Source organism: Rattus norvegicus, chromosome Y (assembly GCF_036323735.1).
Source record: "Rattus norvegicus strain BN/NHsdMcwi chromosome Y, GRCr8, whole genome shotgun sequence".
Taxonomy (NCBI): domain Eukaryota; kingdom Metazoa; phylum Chordata; class Mammalia; order Rodentia; family Muridae; genus Rattus; species Rattus norvegicus.
The window spans coordinates 157,733-175,875 of record NC_086040.1 but is presented as its reverse complement, the minus strand read 5'-3'; the positions used below and the strand labels follow the sequence as shown (position 1 = coordinate 175,875).

Here is an 18,143-nt window from a genome sequence, read left to right as displayed (position 1 = left end):
AATTTCTTTCTCAGCCTGTTCATCCTTTGAGTAGAGGAAGGCTAATGATTTGTTTGAGTAAATGTTATACCCAGCCACTTTGCTGAAGTTGTTTATCAGACTTAGTAGTTCTTTGTGAAACTTTTGTGATCACTTAAGTATACTATCATATTTGCAAAATTTTGATCTCTTCCATTCCAATTTGTATCCCTTTGACCTCCTTTTGTTGTCCAGTTGCTCTGGCTAGGACTCTGAGTCTTATATTAAATGAGTAGGGAGAGAGTGTGGCAGGATCGTTTAGTCCCTGATTTTAATGGGATTGCTTCACATTGCTCTCCATATTGTTTGATGTTAGCTACTGGTTTGCTGTATAGTGCTTTTACTATGCTTAGTTATGGGCCTTGAATTCCTGTTCTTTTCAGGACTTTTATCACAAAAGGGTATTGAATTTTGTCAAATGCTTTCTCAGCATCTATTGAAATCATGTGGTTTTTTTTCTTTGAGTTTGTTTATATAGTGGATCATGTTGATGGATTTCCATAAACTGAACCATCCCTGCATTCCTGGGATGAAGCCTACTTGATCATGATGGATGATGGTTTTGATGTGTCCTTGGATTCGTTTTGCAAGAATTTTCTTGAGCATTTTCCTAAGAGAAATTGGTCTGAAGTTCTCTTTCTTTGTTGGGTCTTTGTGTGGTTTAGGTATAAGAGTAATTGTGGCTTCATAGAAGGAATTCGGTAGTGCTCCATCTGTTTCAATTTTGTGGAATAGTTTGGATAGTATTGGTATGAGGTCTTCTATGAAGGTCTGATAGAATTCTGCACTAAACCCTGGGCTATTTTTGGTTGGGATACTTTTAATAACTGATCTATATCTTTAGGAGTTATAGGATTGTTTAGATGGTTTATCTGTTCCTGATTTAATTTTGGTACCTGGTATTTGTTTAGCAAATTATCCATTTCCTCCAGGTTTTGCAGTTTTGTTGACTATAGCCTCCTTTTTAGTAAGATTTGATGATTGTTTGAATTTCCTCAGTTTCTGTTATTATGTCTCCGTTTTCATTTCTGATTTTGTAATTTGGATACACTCTTTGTGCCCTCTGGTTAGTCTGGCTAAGGGTTTATCTATCTTGTTGATTATCTCACAGAACCAACTTTTGGTTTTGTTGATCCTTTGTATGGTCCTTTTTGTTTCTACTTGGTTGATTTCAGCTCTGATTTGATAATTTTCTGCCTTCTACTCCTCCTGGGTGTATTTGCTTTTTTTTTGTTCTAGAGATTTTAGGTGTGCTGTCAAGCTGATATATGCTTCTTTTTGGAGGCACTCAGAGCTATGAGTTTTCCTCTTAGCACAGCTTTCATTGTTTCGCATAAGTTTGGGTTTGTTGTACCTCATTTTAATTAAATTCTAAGAAGTCTTTAATTTCCTTATTTCTTCCCGATCAAGTTATCATTGGATAGTTTTCATTGAAGAGCATTCTTCAGCTTCCATGTGTATGTGGGCGTTTTGTCATTTTCTTATTATTGAAGTCCAGCCTTTTACATAGTGATTTCATAGGATGCATGGGATTATTTCAATTTATTGTATCTGTTAAGGCCTGTTTTGTGACTGACTATATGGTCAATTTTGGAGAAAGTACCATGAGGTGCAGAGAAGAAGGTATATGCTTTTGTTTTAGGATGAAATGTCCTATAAATAAATATCTGTTAAATCTATTTGGTTCATAAACTTGTTGTTTCTCTATGTCTTTGTTTAATTTCTGTTTCCATGATCTGTCCATTGATGAGAGTGGGGTGTTGAAATCTCCTATTATTGTGTGAGGTGCAATGTGTGCTTTGAGCTTTAGTAAGGTTTCTTTTATGAATGTAGGTGCTTTTGCATCTGGAGCATAGATATTTAGGATTCAGAGTTCATCTTGGTGGATTTTTCCTTTGATGAATATGAAGTGTCCTTCCTTACATTTTTTGATAAATTTTGGTTGAAAGTTGATTTTATTCGATATTAGAATAGTGACTCCAGCTTGTTTCTTCAGACCATTTGCTTGGAAAGTTGTTTTCCAGCCTTTTACTCTGAGCTACTGTCTGTCTTTGTCTCTGAGATGTATTTCCTGAGATGTATGCAACAGAATGCTGGGTTCTGTTTCCATATCCAGTCTTTTATTTTTTGTCTTTTTATTGGGGAGTTGAGTCCATTGATGTTGAGAGATACTAAGGAATAGTGATTGTTGTTTCCTGTTATTTTTGTATTTAGAGGTGGAATTATGTTTGTGTGTCTCTCTTCTTTTGGTTTTATTTCAAGGATATTACTTTCTTGCTTTGTCAAGGGTATAGTTTTCCTCCTTGTGTTAGAGTTTTCCATCTTTTATTCTTTATATTGCTGTATTTGTAGAAAGATATTGTTTAAATTTGGTTTTGTCATGGAATATCTTGGTTTCTCCATCTATGTTAATTGAGAGTTTTGCTATATATAGTAGCCTGGGTTGGCATTTGTGTTTTCTTTGACTTCTCCCCAGGATCTTCTGGCTTTCATAGTCTCTGGTGAGAGAAATTCTTATAGGTTTGCCTTTACATGTTACATGACCCTTTCCCCTTACTGCTTTTAATATTCTTTTTTTGTTTTGTGCATTTGGTGTTTTGACTATTACCTGACAGGAGGAATTTCTCTTCTGGTCCAATCTATTTGGAGTTCTGTAGGCTTCTTGTATGTTTATAGTCATGTCCTTCTTTTTTTTTTTCTTTTTTCTTTTTCTTTTTTCCGGAGCTGGGGACCGAACCCAGGGCCTTGCGCTTACTAGGCAAGCGCTCTACCACTGAGCTAAATCCCCAACCCTAGTCATGTTCTTCTTGAGGTTCTTGTTCAAGATATTTACTGGACCTTTAAGTTGAGGAATCTTCACTCTCTTCTATACCTATTATTATTAAGTTTGATCTTCTCATTGTGTCTTGCATTTCCTGGATGTTTTGGGCTAGGAGCTTTTTGTGTTTTACATTATCTTTCATGGTTTTGTTGATGTTTTCTATAGTATCTTCTGCCCCTGAGATTCTCTCTTCTATCTCTTGTATTCTTTTGGTGATGCTTGCTTCTCTGACTCCTGATCTCTTTCCTAGGTTTTCCATTTCCAGAGTTGTCTCCTTTTGTGCTTTCTTTATTGTTTCTATTTCCATTTTTAAATCCTGGATGGTTTTGTTCAATTCCTTCTCCTGTGTTTTTCTGTAATTCTTTAAGGGATTTTTTTTTTACCTTCTTGTTTACCTGTGTTCTCCTGAATTTATTTAAAGGACTTATTTATGTTCTCCTTAAATCCTCTATCATCATCATAAGATGTGATTTTTTTTAAGTCCAAATCTTGCTTTTCTGGTGTGTTTGGATATCCAGTATTTGCTTTGGTAGGAGATGCCAAGTAGTCTTGGTTTCTGTTGCTTAGTTTCTTTCCCCATCAGGTTGTCCCTGGTGTTAGCTTGTCCTGCTGTTTCTGACAGTGGCCTGTGTGTCAGCACTCCTGTTTTCTTTTCTTTTTTTTTTTTAATTAACTTGAGCATTTCTTATATACATTTCGAGTGTTATTCCCTTTCCCGGTTTCCGGGCAAACATCCCCTTCCCCCCTCCCCTACCTTATGGGTGTTCCCCTCCCAACCCTCCCCCCATTGCCGCCCTCCCCCCATAGTCTAGTTCACTGGGGGTTCAGTCTTAGCAGGACCCAGGGCTTCCCCTTCCACTGGTGCTCTTACTAGGATATTCATTGCTACCTATGGGGACAGAGTCCAGGGTCAGTCCATGTATAGTCTTTAGGTAGTGGCTTAGTCCCTGTGAGCTCTGGTTGCTTGGCATTGTTGTACATATGGGGTCTCGAGCCCCTTCAAGCTCTTCCAGTCCTTTCTCTGATTCCTTCAACGGGGGTCCCATTCTCAGTTCAGTGGTTTGCTGCTGGCATTCGCTTCTGTATTTGCTGTATTCTGGCTGTGTCTCTCAGGAGAGATCTACATCCAGCTCCTGTCAGCCTGCACTTCTTTGCTTCATCCATCTTAGACCTGTTTTCTTTCAGCCAGATCTGGGAACAGAGAGCTGCTCCTGGGTTTGTGTGACCTGAAACCTCCAGACAGGTTGCTTGGTGCAGAAAAGTTGGTTTTACTTCTGCTCTCCGGTGTGTAGGCACTCCTGTCAACTGGCTTTCAACTCTTGGTATAAGCAGAAACATGAAGGGTCCTGCCCCTGATTCCCCAGAGGGCACAGAGGGTACTAGGTGCTTTCCTCTTTGGTCAGGAATATGGGCAGAGAGTACTCTTCTCTGAGTTTTCAGGACTGTTTCTTTTTCAGAAGGTCCACCTCTCTCCCCCACAGAATTTTGGTGCAGGGAGCTGTGGAACTGGTTCAGTTCCTATTTATTTTTTTATTTATTTACTCCAGATATTATTCCCATCCTGGTCCATCCCCCCAACCCCTCACTGTTCCACATCCCATAACTCCTCCCCTACCCTCCTCAAACCCTGTCTTCTCAACCCATCTCCACAAGGATGTCCCCACCCTACCCACCCCATTAGATCTCTAAACTTGCTGGGTCCTCCAGTCTCTTGAGGGTTACGTGCATCTTCTCTGACTGAACCCAGATCTGGGAATCCTCTGCTGAATATGTGTTGGTTGGCCTCCTCACAGCTGGTGTATGCTGCCTGGTTGGTGATCCAGTGTCTAAAAGATCTTAGGGGTCCAGGTTAATTGAGACTGCTGGTCCTCCTACATGGTGGCCCTCCTCCTCAGCTTCCTCCAGCTTTTCCCTAATTCAACCAGAGGGGTCAGCAGTTCTGTCTATTGGTTGGGTGCACATATGTGCATCTGACTCTTTCAGCTGCATGCCAGGTATTTCAGAGGCCAGTTAGGATAGGTCCCATTTCGTGTGGGCCCCATAGCCTCAGTAAGTATCAGGCCTTGGGGCCTCCCCCTGAGCTGGATCCCACTTTGGGCCTGTCACTGGACCTTCTTTTCCTCAGGCTTTTGTACATTTTTGTCCCTGCAGTTCTTTCAGACAAGAATTATGGCTCAGAGCTTTGGCCGTGGGATAGCTATGCCATCCCTCACTTGATGCCCTGTCTTTCTGCTGGAAGTAGACCTATGAGTTCCCTGTCCCCGCTGTAGGGCATGGGTCCAACCCTTTTGAGTCCTGACAGTCTCTCACTTTCCAGGTTTTTAGTACATTCTAAGAGGGTCCACCCATCCTCTTTCATCCCAAGGTCACCCTATTTCCATACTTTCTGTTGGCCCTAAGGCCTTTTCCTCCACTCAATACTAGATCATGTTTACCTCTCTCCCAACCCTCACCCCCTTTCTTTCCCCTGTCCTGCCCTCCCAACCCCCTTGTGGTTGCTTTCTTCTCCCTCCCCAAGTGGGATTGAAGAGTCCTCATTTGGGCCCTTCAGCTTGTTCACCTTTTTACATTTATTTTTGGCTTATATCCACTTATTAGTGAGAATATAACATGCATTTCCTTTAGGGTCTAAGTTAGTTCACTCAGGATGCCATTTTTAGTTCTAGCCATTTGCCTGCAAAAATCAGGATGTCCTCATTCTTAATAGCTGAGTAGTATTCCATTGTGTAAATGAACCACATTTTCTGTATCCATCCCTCTGTTGAAGGGCATCTGGGTTCTTTCCAGCTTCTGGCTATTATAAATAAGGCTGCTATGAACATAGTAGAGCATGTGTCTTTTTTTTTATATGTTGGGGCATCTTTTGGGTATATGCCCAAAAGAGGTATAGCTGGATCCTCAGGTAGTTCAATGTCCAATTTTCTGAGGAACCTCCAGACTGATTTCCAGAATGGTTTTACCAGTCTGCAATCCCACCAACAATGGAGGAGTGTTCCTCTTTCTCCACATCCTCGCCAGCATCTGCTGTCACCTGAGTTTTTGATCTTAGCCATTCTCCCTGGTGTGAGGTGAAATCTCAGGGTTGTTTTGATTTGCATTTCCCTTATGACTAAAGATGTTGAACATTTCTTTAGGTGCTTGTCAGCCATTCGGCATTCCTCAGCTGAAAATTCTTTGTTTAGCTCTGAACCCCATTTTTAATAGGGTTATTTGGCTCTCTGGAGTCTAACTTCTTGGGTTCTTTGCATATTTTGGATATTAGCTTTCTATCTGATATAGAATTGGTAAAGATCTTTTCCCAATCTGTTGGTTGCCGCTTTGTCCTAACAACAGTGTCCTTTGCCTTACAGAAGCTTGCAGTTTTATGAGATCCCATTTGTCGATTCTTGATCTTAGAGCATAAGCCATTGGTGTTTTTTTTTCAGGAACTTTTCTCTAGTACCCATGTGTTTGAGATTCTTCCCCACTTTTTCTTCTATTAGATTGAGTGTATCTGGTTTGATGTGGAGGTCCTTGATCCACTTGGACTTAAGCTTTGTACAGGGTGATAAGCATGGATCGATCTGCATTCTTCTACATGTTGACCTCCAGTTGAACCAGCACCATTTGCTGAAAATGCTATCTTTTTTCCATTGGATGGTTTTGGCTCCTTTGTCAAAAATCAAGTGACCATAGGTGTGTGGGTTCATTTCTGGGTCTTCAATTCTATTCCATTGGTCTATCTGTCTGTCTCTGTAACAATACCATGCAGTTTTTATCACTATTGCTCTGTAATACTGCTTGAGTTCAGGGATAGTGATTCCACCTGAAGTCCTTTTATTATAGTTGAGGATACCTTTATCTATCCTGAGTTTGTTGTTATTCCAGATGAATTTCAAATTTTTCTGTCTAACTCTTTGAAGAATTGGATTGGTATTTTGATGGGGATTGCATTGAATCTGTAGCTTATGTCTTTTTATAGGTGAGTTGAGTTCATTAATATTGAGAGATATTATAGAGAGATGACTGTTGGTTCCTGTTATGTTTTTGTACATAGTTATGTGCTTGTGGTTTTCTCCTTTTGGCTTTGTTGGGAGATGTTTAATATCTTGTCTTTTCTTTGGTAGAGGTATCTTCCTTAGATTGGAGTTTTCCTTCTAGGATCCACTGTAGTGCTGATTGGTTGAAAGATACTGTTTCAATTTTTTTCCTGGAATATTTTGGTTTCTCCATCTATGCTAATTGAGAGTTTTTCTGGGTTTAGTATCCTTGGGTGGCATTTGTGTTCTCTTAGGGTCTGCATGACGTCTGACCAGGCTCTTCTGACTTTCATAGTCTCTGTTGAGAAGTCTGGTGTGATTTAGTCCTTTTCCCTTGCAACTTTTTAATATTCTTTCTTTGTTCTGTGCATTCAGTATTTTGAGTATTATGTGATGAGAGCATTTTCTTTTCTGGTCCCATTTATTTAGTGTTCTGTAGGCTTTTTGTACCTTTATGGCCATCTCTTTCTTTAGGTAGGGAAATTTTTCTTCTATGCTTTTGTTGAAAACGTTTTCAAGTCCTTTGAGCTAGGAATCTTCATTCTCCTCTATTCTAATTATTCTTAGATTTGGTCTTTTCAATGTGTCCTGAATTTCCTGGATGTTTTGAGTTATATTTTGAATTTTCTTTGACCATTTTGTCAGTCTCTTCTATAGTTATCTTCTACACCTAAGATTCTTTCTTCTATCTCTTGTATTCCGTGGGTGATTCTTACATCTTTAATTCCTAACCTCTTTCCTAGGTTTTCCATTTCCAGGTTTGCCTCCATTTCTGTTTTCTTTATTGTTTCTATGTCCACTTTTAGGTCTTGGACTGCTTTATGAAATTCCTTTATCTGTTTGATTGTGTATTTCTTTATGTCTATAAGGCACTTATTTGTTTCCTCTGTAAAGGCTTCTACCTATTTACCTGTACTTCTTCCACTGAGTTATATATATCTTCCTTAAATGATTCTATTTTCTTCATGAGTTAGAAGTTTAGGTCATCTTCCTGATTTTCAGGTGTGTTGGTATATTCGGGGTTTGCTGTGGTGAGAGAACTGGGTTCTTAGGACACCCATGTGTATTGGCTTCTGTTGCTTATGGTCTTGTGCTTGCCTTTCTATCTGGTTATCCCTAGTGCTTGCTGGTCTGAGTGACTATGTCTGGAGTCTTCCTCTCTTGTCTCTGTGTTGTAACAGGTCCCCTGGTTGGCCTGTGGCCCTGGCTGTAGCAAACCTCCTTTGGGACCTTCCAATTGGAGGGTGTTCAGAGGGGCAGAGAGGTTGCTGATTTCTTGCTGCAGTACATCTCCTGGGAGGCCTTCATACTTCTGGGTCTTCAGAGGAGCAGTCAATCTGTTCTGTGTGAAGTTGTTATCTGAGGGGTTGAATGGACTGTGATTTCTGTTTCCTTCTGTGTAGCTACAATTCAGGGAGGCTTTCAGTCTTTTCAATCAGTTGCCCTGCATGCCATAGTGCCCTGGGAGGTCTTCCAACTGTTGTCAATTGCTCAGTTGCCCTGTGTACAGAGAAACTCCTGGAATTCTTCAAGCTGTGGTTTCCTAGGAGCAGTAGATCTCCTGGGATGTCTCAGGATGTGGTACCAATTTGTGTTCAGTGATTCTTCTGGCATTCTTCAGAATGCCAAATGTTCTGAGTCCAGTGGATACTCAAATACTGAGTGTAGGGGATCCTCTGGTATGCCTCGGGATATATAGCTTTTTGGGGAGCAGAGTAACAAGCATTCTGTCCCATCCAAAAGGACTAGTTGGAAGGGGATTGGTATTTGGTAGGTGGGAGGTTTGGGGAGATGGTGGATCCCTAAGTCCACTGGCCCTCAGCTGCTGCTGTGGGACTTTGGTGAGGAAGGGTTTTTACCAAATGCTGAGTGCTGTGGATTCATTGGTATGTCTCAGGATATAGCTTCTTCTGGGGAGAGGAAAAACATTGGATGTCATTCCTCAGGAACCATCCTCCTTATTTTTTCAAGATAGAGTTTTTCCCTGAGCCTGAGGCCCATTTATTTAGCTAGACTAATTAGCCATTGAGTCAAGAAATCCTCCTTCCTATATCTTCCTAGCAGTAGGTGGTCCATACACACAGGTATGGTCTACCACACACAGTATCTTATTTTATTCTTATTAAAATATCTTAAGGTTTGAAATGTAAATAAATTAACCAATAAAATAAAAAATTAATATATATATAAATATATATAATAAATTGCAATCATCGTTTCCCCTCATTTGTATTCTCTCCATTCCTCTAACTTCATGACCTCTTTCTCCCTCTTTGGAAAACAGATAGGCAAACAAGCCCCCCTCTGTCACCAAACAACCAGGTTATTTAAAAGAGAATGGAGAAGAAACATACACACTCGGAGACACAATTACTCAAAACTTATTAGAGCATAAAATTGGAAATCATGATATACAAGCAAAAGTCCAGTAAGAAAAAAAAAGTACCCAAAGTAATTTGAAACAAAAATTTTATAGATATACCACATACAGCATTTTATATTGGGGCTAGAGATCAAATGAAGGTCTTAATGTTTACAACAAGCACTTACTGAGTGAGCTATTTCCTTAACCTATTCTTTCATGTAATACCAAATTATTATGTTTCTGATTTCTGCATTTTTTTTAAATTAGCTGTGGAAAGTTGTACTTTGGGGTTCATCTTGTGAGGCTGAACATACCCATTCCATCCAGGCTAACCCATTTAAATTCATAATATTGAAATTTCATTGAAAATCTTCATGCAGGATAAGCTGTTGCTTCTCATAATCACAAGCTGTAGTGATTTTTATATTGTGGACATATTTGCATCATGGAATGGAATATGTTGGATGATGTAGATAGTAGAAGAGGTTTACTTACCATACTAAATTTCCTCATTTCAGTGGCAACAAATAGCTCAGTGCTTACTTCATTATGGATGTATAGTAACAAAATCTTTTTAACAGTCTTCATTCTCCTACCCTTGCATTACGCAATTTAGATATTTTCAAAGTCCTTTTGTGTTTATCCCATATTACTTTTTCAACCTTCTAATTCATATCACCCCTATAAAAGAGTTAGCATCAGGAATATAGTCCCCAAACTGCATATGGAAAATTACTTATGAAGTTCTAGCAAAGGGATTTCAGATTACTACTTTTGTTACATTTTCAATATTATGAAATGCTTTGTGAGAAATATGTAAGAATTCCTGTTGATAAGGTAAATTTGTAATAATTTTCTAAATTTAATTTTATCAATTTTTCTTATTTTCTATGTATGTTTCTTAATTTATTATAGTTCTTTGATTCACATTTTGGTGGTTTTAGTTTATGATAGCTAATGTAAAGTTATGATTAATTCTTTAAAGTACATGAAAACATAATAAATACTACAAAAATGGAGATAGATTCTTTGAAAAAACTCAGAACTGTTAATTTGCTTTTTTTTTTTTTACCATAAGTAATCTTAGAACTTGGGCTAAGTAATTGGAGGGCATTTGAGTAGAGATGACTAATACTTAAGCTATTTCTCTATAATAGGGCCCATGTTTTCTTTACCATCATAATAATAAAAAATTCTCTTTACAGTTTTTCAGGATGCCTTTCATACATTCCCATTTGAACATCATCACACTCCTATGACATGCATGGCAGGTATTATTATCCTCATTGAAAGAGGAGACAAATTCAGAGGTTTAATGGCTTGTCTAAGGTCACAAACTTAAGGGTACAACCTGATCTTTAAACTTGAGTTGCTTTAGGCTATCTATAATATGAATGATATTTAATGTAACCCAAGCCACACATTTACTTTTTATGTATATTAGAATTGTTACAATACATAATTTTTATATTACATTTTCTTGTTTTATACATCTTTTCTCCATATCTGAGTTACATTTCAATATATGACTTTTTCACATCTGATTTTTTTCTTAATTATTTTATTTATATACATTCCAAATGTCCCCTCCCAGTACCCCATCCCAGAAGTCTTCACATCATTTGCCTTCCCTTTGCCTCTGAGAGGGTACTCCCCATGCTGCCCCATCCATATACCCCTTTCCCCCAGGCATCAAGTTTGTATAGGGTTAAGCACATCCTCTCCCACTGAGGCCAGACAAGGCAGTCTGCTGCTACATATGAGCCCCTGTATGCTCCTTGATGGTGGGTTAGTCTCTGGGAGCCGTGAGGGATCCAGGGCCTTCCTACAGGGTTGGGAACCGTTCAGTTCATTTAGTCTTTTTCCTAATTCTTCCATAGGGGCCCCTGACCTCAATCCAATGGTAGGCTGTAAGTATCTGTATCTGTTTCAGTCAGCACCTTAGAGCCTCTCAGAGGACACCGCTGCTAGACTCCTGTGTTCAAGCACGGCAGAACATGAGTAATAAGTGTCAGGGTTTTGTACCTGCCCATAGGATGGATCCCAAGTTGGGCCCAGTCACTGGAAGTCCTATCCTTTAGTCTCTTCTCCCTTTCTGTCCCTGCATTTCCTTTAGAAATGTTTAGGAACAATTCTGGGTCAAAAAATTTGAAGGTGGGTGGGTGACCCCAGGCCTCAGCTGGGGGCCATGTCTGTGCTGGATGTGGTTTCTTCAGGTTCCATCTTTTTTCTTTTTCTGGTCTATTTGTCTGGTGTTCTATAGGCTTCTTGTAAGTATTATAACCATTTCTTTTAGATTAATGAAGTTTTCTTCTACGATTTTGTTGACGATGTATCCGGCCCTTAGAATTAGGAATCCTCATTCTCCTCTATTCCTATTACTCTGTTCTTTTTATTTTGTCCCAAATTTCTTGAATGTTTTCAGTTAGGAATGTGACAGACACTTCTTTGACCGATATTGTCAATATTTTCTATGGTATTTTTTATTCCTGGGAGTCTCTCTTCCTTCTCTTGAATTCTGTTGGTGATGCTTGCATCTGTAGCTCCTAAATAAACTCTTCACTAAATTTTCCATCTCCAGGGTTTCCTCCATTTGTAATTTCCTTATTGTTTATATTTCCATTGTTTTGGGTCTTGGACCATTTTGTTCAATTCCTTCACCTGTTTGATTTTATTTTCCTGTATGCCTTTAAAGATTTTGTTTCTTCTTTAAGAGTTTCTCCCCATTTGCCTATGCTTTCCTATATTTCTTTAAGAGAGTTATTTATATTTATCCTTAAAGGTCTCTGTCATCTTCATGACATGGGATTTTAGATCTAAATCTTGCTCTTCAGGAGTGTTAGGATAACCACAGCTTGCTGTGGTAGGAGAACTGGGTTCTCATTGTGCCAAATTTCATTGGCTTCTGTTGTTTATATTCTTGCTTTTGCCTTTTGCCATCTGGTTTTCTCTGGTGTTAACTGGTGCCCTGGACTGGAGCAGACCTCTTTGGAAGTAGATATGGCTGTGAGAGCTGGATTAGAGCTGACCTCCTAGGAGACAGGCAGTACTGGCTCTGGTTATGATAGACCTTTTATGTCCCTAGTAAGGGCAGACTTCCTGAGAGACAAGCAGGTTTTGGGGTTAGGAGGTGGGCAGGCATGTCACTCTGCCACAGGTGTAGTGCCACAGGGCTGGGAGGAGGCTCAGGCAGAGCAGAATAGCTCCCATATCTACTATGCCTCATGGAGGGGTCCCAGCTGGGATGGGTATTTGTGTGTGAATCTCAACTGTGTCCCTGATTAGAGCATACCTCTTGAGAGACAGGCATGCAGTGAGCTTGGGAGGGAGGAGTAGGGGGTCAGGCATGTCTATCTACCCCTGGTCCCAATTTATGACTTTTAATCTGAATAAAATTTGCTGAATATCATATGATTGGCCAGTTTGGTGATACTACTTAAGTCATTTTATCTCAATGAATTTTCAGTGATTCACCCTTTTTACTTTCACTTCATAACTGTACACTCAAATTAGATTGGTATTTAATAATCTGAGAAGTTTCTGTGAGATTTGGAAAATTGGGTCTTGAAACAAAGAGCTGAAGGGGAACTACTTACTTGGTATTATTAGTCTAGGTCCCACTTTTGCTGTCCTTAACATCAAATTCCTAAAAGCTGAAGTTTCATTCATTTTACTATCCAAACAGATACCTTTTTCAGCCAGTTGTCTTTTGTCCTTAATTGTGTACCTTTCCCTGTGTACTTTCATTTATACCTTGAGTATTTATTTTAGTTTCAATAAGGATGATTTTTTTTAATTGCCAGCTATCACTGACTAGGATATAAGTAAGTTACTGCACAAGAACAAGTTAGAGTAAACAATGTTTTTTTTTTACTGAATATTTTTTATTTAAATTACATTTCAAATGTAATTCCCTTTCCTGGTTTCCCAGACATAAGGCCCCTATCCCAATCCTCCCCTTCTTCTATAAGGGCATTCTCCTCCCCATCCCCCCACATTTCCCTTCACTGGGGGAGGGGTTCAGCCTTGGCAGGATCAAGGGCTTCTCCTCCCTCTGGTGCCCAAAAGACCATCCTATGCTACACATGCAGCTGAAGCCATGAATCAGTCCATGTATAGTCTTTGGGTAGTGGTTTAGTCCCTGTGAGCTCTGGTTGGTTGGCATTGTTGTTCATATGGGGTTGCAGGCCCCTTCAGGTCTTTCAATCCATTCTCTAATTCCTCTAATGAGGGTCCTGTTCTCACCTCAATGGTTTGCTGCTAGCATTCGCCTCTGTATTTGTCATGCTCTGGCAGAGCCTCTAAGGAGAAGCTATATCAGGCTCCTGTCAGCATGCACTTCTTGGCTTCATCAATCTTATCTAGTTTTGGTAGCTGTGTATATATGGGCTGTATATCCAGATGGGGCAGGCCCTGGATGGCCATTCCTTCAGTCTCTGCTCCAAACTTTGCCTCCATATCCCTCCTAAGAATATTTTTGAAAACAATGTTCCTAAAATGATAAAATATGGTAAAGGGAAATGAAACATGAGAAATGTTGTGGTTTCTTTTTTTTTTTATTAACTTGAGTATTTCTTTTTTTTTAATTTTATTTTATTTTTTTTTTATTATTAACTTGAGTATTTCTTATATACATTTCGAGTGTTATTCCCTTTCCCAGTTTCCGGGCAAACATCCCCCTCCCCCCTCCCCTTTCTTATCGGTGTTCCCCTCCCCACCCTCCCCCCATTGCCACCCTCCCCCCCAACAATCACGTTCACTGGGGGTTCAGTCTTAGCAGGACCCAGGGCTTCCCCTTCCACTGGTGCTCTTACTAGGATATTCATTGCTTCCTATGAGGTCAGAGTCCAGGGTCAGTCCATGTATAGTCCTTAGGTAGTGGCTTAGTCCCTGTGAGCTCTGGTTGCTTGGCATTGTTGTACATATGGGGTCTCGAGCCCCTTCAAGCTCTTCCAGTCCTTTCTCTGATTCCTTCAACTGGGGTCCTATTCTCAGTTCAGTGGTTTGCTGCTGGCATTCGCCTCTGTATTTGCTGTATTCTGGCTGTGTCTCTCAGGAGCGATCTACATCCGGCTCCTGTCAGTCTGCACTTCTTTGCTTCATCCATCTTGTCTAATTGGGTGGCTGTATATGTATGGGCCACATGTGGGGCAGACTCTGAATGGGTGTTCCTTCAGTCTCTGTTTTAATCTTTGCCTCCCTATTCCCTGCCAAGGGTATTCTTGTTCCCCTTTTAAAGAAGGAGTGAAGCATTCCCATTTTGATCATCTGTCTTGAGTTTCATTTGTTCTAGGCATTTAGGGTAATTCAAGCATTTGGGCTAATAGCCACTTATCAGTGAGTGCATACCATGTGTGTTTTTCTGTGATTGGGTTAGCTCACTCAGGATGATATTTTCCAGTTCCATCCATTTGCCTACGAATTTCATAAACTGGTTGTTTTTGATAGCTGAGTAATATTCCATTGTGTAGATGTACCACATTTTCTGTATCCATTCCTCTGTTGAAGGGCATCTGGGTTCTTTCCAGCTTCTGGCTATTATAAATAAGGCTGCAATGAACATAGTGGAGCACGTGTCTTTGTTATATGTTGAGGCATCTTTTGGGTATATGCCCAAAAGGTATAGCTGGGTCCTCAGGCAGTTCAATGTCCAATTTTCTGAGGATCCTCCAGACTGATTTCCAGAATGGTTGTACCAGTTTGCAATCCCACCAACAATGGAGGAGTGTTCCTCTTTCTCCACATCGTAAATTGCATTGCTTTGCTTGTTTTAAGATTTTCACTTAAGATTTTATTTAAGATTTTAACACAATAAGAAGTATATGTTTTGATACATTGAAATTTCTTTCCTAAATATTTTTCTTCTATGACTATCCCAAAGCTAAGGTTTTTAAATTTCATTAGTTACTTTTTGATACATACCCTAAAAGTGGATATTCATTATATATATATAGGTGATAATTTTTTTTAAATAGAAATTTCAAAACATTTACTTTATTTGAGATACATGTACTTACCTGGAAATTCTTTTTAATTTTAATTTTTAAGGAGCTGATGCAGTACACATGGATGGTGACCAGATTATTGTGGAAGTTCAAGAAACTGTTTTTTTATCTAATTCAGATGTAACTGTGCATAATTTTGTTCCTGATGATCCAGACTCAGTTATAATTCAAGATGTTATTGAAAATGTTCTTATTGAAGATGTTCACTGCTCAAATATTTTAGAGGAAACAGATATATCTGACAATGTCATTATTCCTGAGCAAGTGCTTGATTTAGATACAGCTGAAGAAGTGTCTTTAGCACAGTTTCCAATTCCAGACATTTTAGCTTCTAGTATTACATCAACCTCATTAACTATGCCTGAACATATCTTGATGAGTGAAGCTATACATGTGTCTGATGTAGGACACATTGAACAAGTGATTCATGATAGTCTAGTAGAAACAGAAGTCATTACTGATCCTCTGACAGCCGACATTTCAGAAATACTGGTAACAGATTGTGCTTCTGAAGCAGTCTTAGATTCCAGTGGAATGCCTCTGGAGCAGCAAGATGATACCAAAGTCAACCGTGACGATTATCTTATGATTTCTTGTAAGTCCTGAGCCACATGGCTATCAAAAGTATGTTTTGTTTTTGTTGTTTTGTTTTGTTTCAGACAGGGTCTCATGCTGAACTTGAGTGTGTGCCACAATGCCTGAATTATCAAGGCATTTTGTTTTGTTTTGTTTTGTTTTGTATGTGGATATACTTAATTGTTGCTATATGTATATTCAGGTTTACAAGCATAGTTGAATGTGGAAGTCAGAAATTAGCATAGCTTTGATCATTCTACCTTTATTTTCTGAGACCAAGATCTCTCAGTATACCTAAGGTTAGCAATTCTACTAGACTTTATTGCCACTTTTTATTGCCATTGCCAATAAACTTCAATAATTCACCTGTCTGACAGCACTCAGGATGTGAAAAAGGGGGATCATGATTTTCTGAAATCTAGCGATGGTTACATAGTAACACCCAATTTCAAAACAGTAAAAACAACTTCTTTTTTTTATTTTGACCAGTAAAATAATGTCTTTACATTTGTTCCCTGTGAACATCTTAAAATTTTATGGGTTTATTTTGTTCTGTTTTGTTTTTAATAAATTTTGTAGGTTTGGGATATTACTTTTCCATCTTCATCTTATTTCTTTTTTGTCTTCTGGCATGCAGGCATTTTTTAAAAATATAAACTATAGTATTTCATAAGTCATTTCATGCATGTAGCTGTCACTTAGAATCACTTTATTCTCATATTGTTACATATGAGGCCATTTTCATTCGTATTATTGTTTTCTGCCAAAAAAATATGGCTAATAATGTGTTGCTAATGTGGTGACAAAATACTATGACCAGAAGCAAGCAGGAAAGGAAATGATTTATTTGGCTTAGACTTCAGAACACTTTTTTAATCACTGAAAGAAATCAGGACAGGAACTCAAACACTCTGGAGGCAGAAGCTGATATAGAGGCAGTAGAGGGGTGCTGCTTGCTGGCTTTAAATATTTATCTTATATATATGAGTACACTGTAGCTGTCTTCAGACACACCAGAAGAGGGCATCAGATCCCATTACAGATGGTTGTGAGCCACCATGTGGTTGCTGGGAGTCCAACTCAGAACCTCTGGAAGAGCCGTCAGTGCTCTAACCACTGAGCCATCTCTCCAGCTCCTCGACTTTTCTTATAGGACCCAGGACTACCAGCTCAGGGTTGGCCTCATTCACAATGAGCTGGGCCTTCTCATGTCTGCCTACAGGTGTAACTACAATCTGATCTTGTGGAGACATTTTCTTAAAAGGTTCACGCTTTTGAGATGATTTCAGTTTGTGCTGGCATAAAACTATCCTGCATAATAGTAAAACAAAAATTTTAGTAATCAAATAGGTATATGAATCTGGTTTCTGTGTTTACAAAAATGAAGGCAGGGCATTGGGAAATTGATAAGATTTACAGGCTAATAGAATGATCACTAGGTGTTTTATTGTTGTAGATATTACAAATTTTATTTCAAAATAACATTTATGCATTTTTATTTATATGAAAATAAATAGGGCATATTGTATTTCTTTCATTAGTTAAAGTGATTCAATTATAAGCATGTGGTTATTTCATTTTAAAGTTTTTTAAAATAATAAGATAACATCTCAGCAAAGTTTCTTTTCATTGTTTCAGCAAAGTCAAAAGTAGAACTAGATATAGAGTACTTATCTAGCAAGCACAAGGCCTGGATTCTATTATCAGCACTGCAGGTTTTTTGCTCTGTTTTTAAAGAACTTTATAATTTTTTAAATTATTAGTATATATGGATAGGTGTTTTGCCTGCATAAATGTCTGTGTACTGTATACTCTGGTGCCCAAGGAGGCCAGAAGTGTGTGGTCAAATCTTCATATTTTCTTTCACATGTAAATACATATATATGTGTTGTGTGTGTATACATATATGTGTGTTATATGGTATATTATATATAAGCTATACAACATATTTTGTCTCTGTATATATGTGTATACCAAATATACCAAATATACATACATGCATACATACATACATAAATACACACACACATATAGTGTTTGAAACTGAACTACAAAGAAGAAAAAACAGTGTCTTAAATGGGAAATTAGAGAAAGAAGTTTTAAGAGGATGAGGTGATAGGTGATTTGGAAGGAGAAAAATAGCTAGGAAGAAATGGGAGCAGCAGGAGGATAGAAAAGTGAAGGTATGAAGGTTTTGGAGAGATAACTTAATGTTTAGGAATACTTGTTTTCACAGAATACATAAGTTCAGTTCTCACATGGTGACTCACAACCACCTAGTTCTGCTTAGGGGTTTCAGTACCCTCTTCTGATATCTGGCAGGTATACATCTACCTGGT

At 38.7% G+C, this 18,143-nt stretch overlaps 1 protein-coding gene across 2 annotated transcripts in view; it reads left to right on the top strand.

Moving 5' to 3' along the window:
• The window catches only part of Zfy1 (zinc finger protein 1, Y-linked), a 41,363-nt gene that overhangs the window by 12,249 nt on the left and 10,971 nt on the right, over positions 1-18,143 (top strand). For both annotated transcript variants that reach the window (XM_039100725.2, XM_039100724.2), the window contains one exon: positions 15,272-15,823. In XM_039100725.2, coding sequence (XP_038956653.1) covers positions 15,272-15,823 — 552 coding nt within the window. The remainder of the gene's footprint in view (positions 1-15,271; positions 15,824-18,143) is intronic.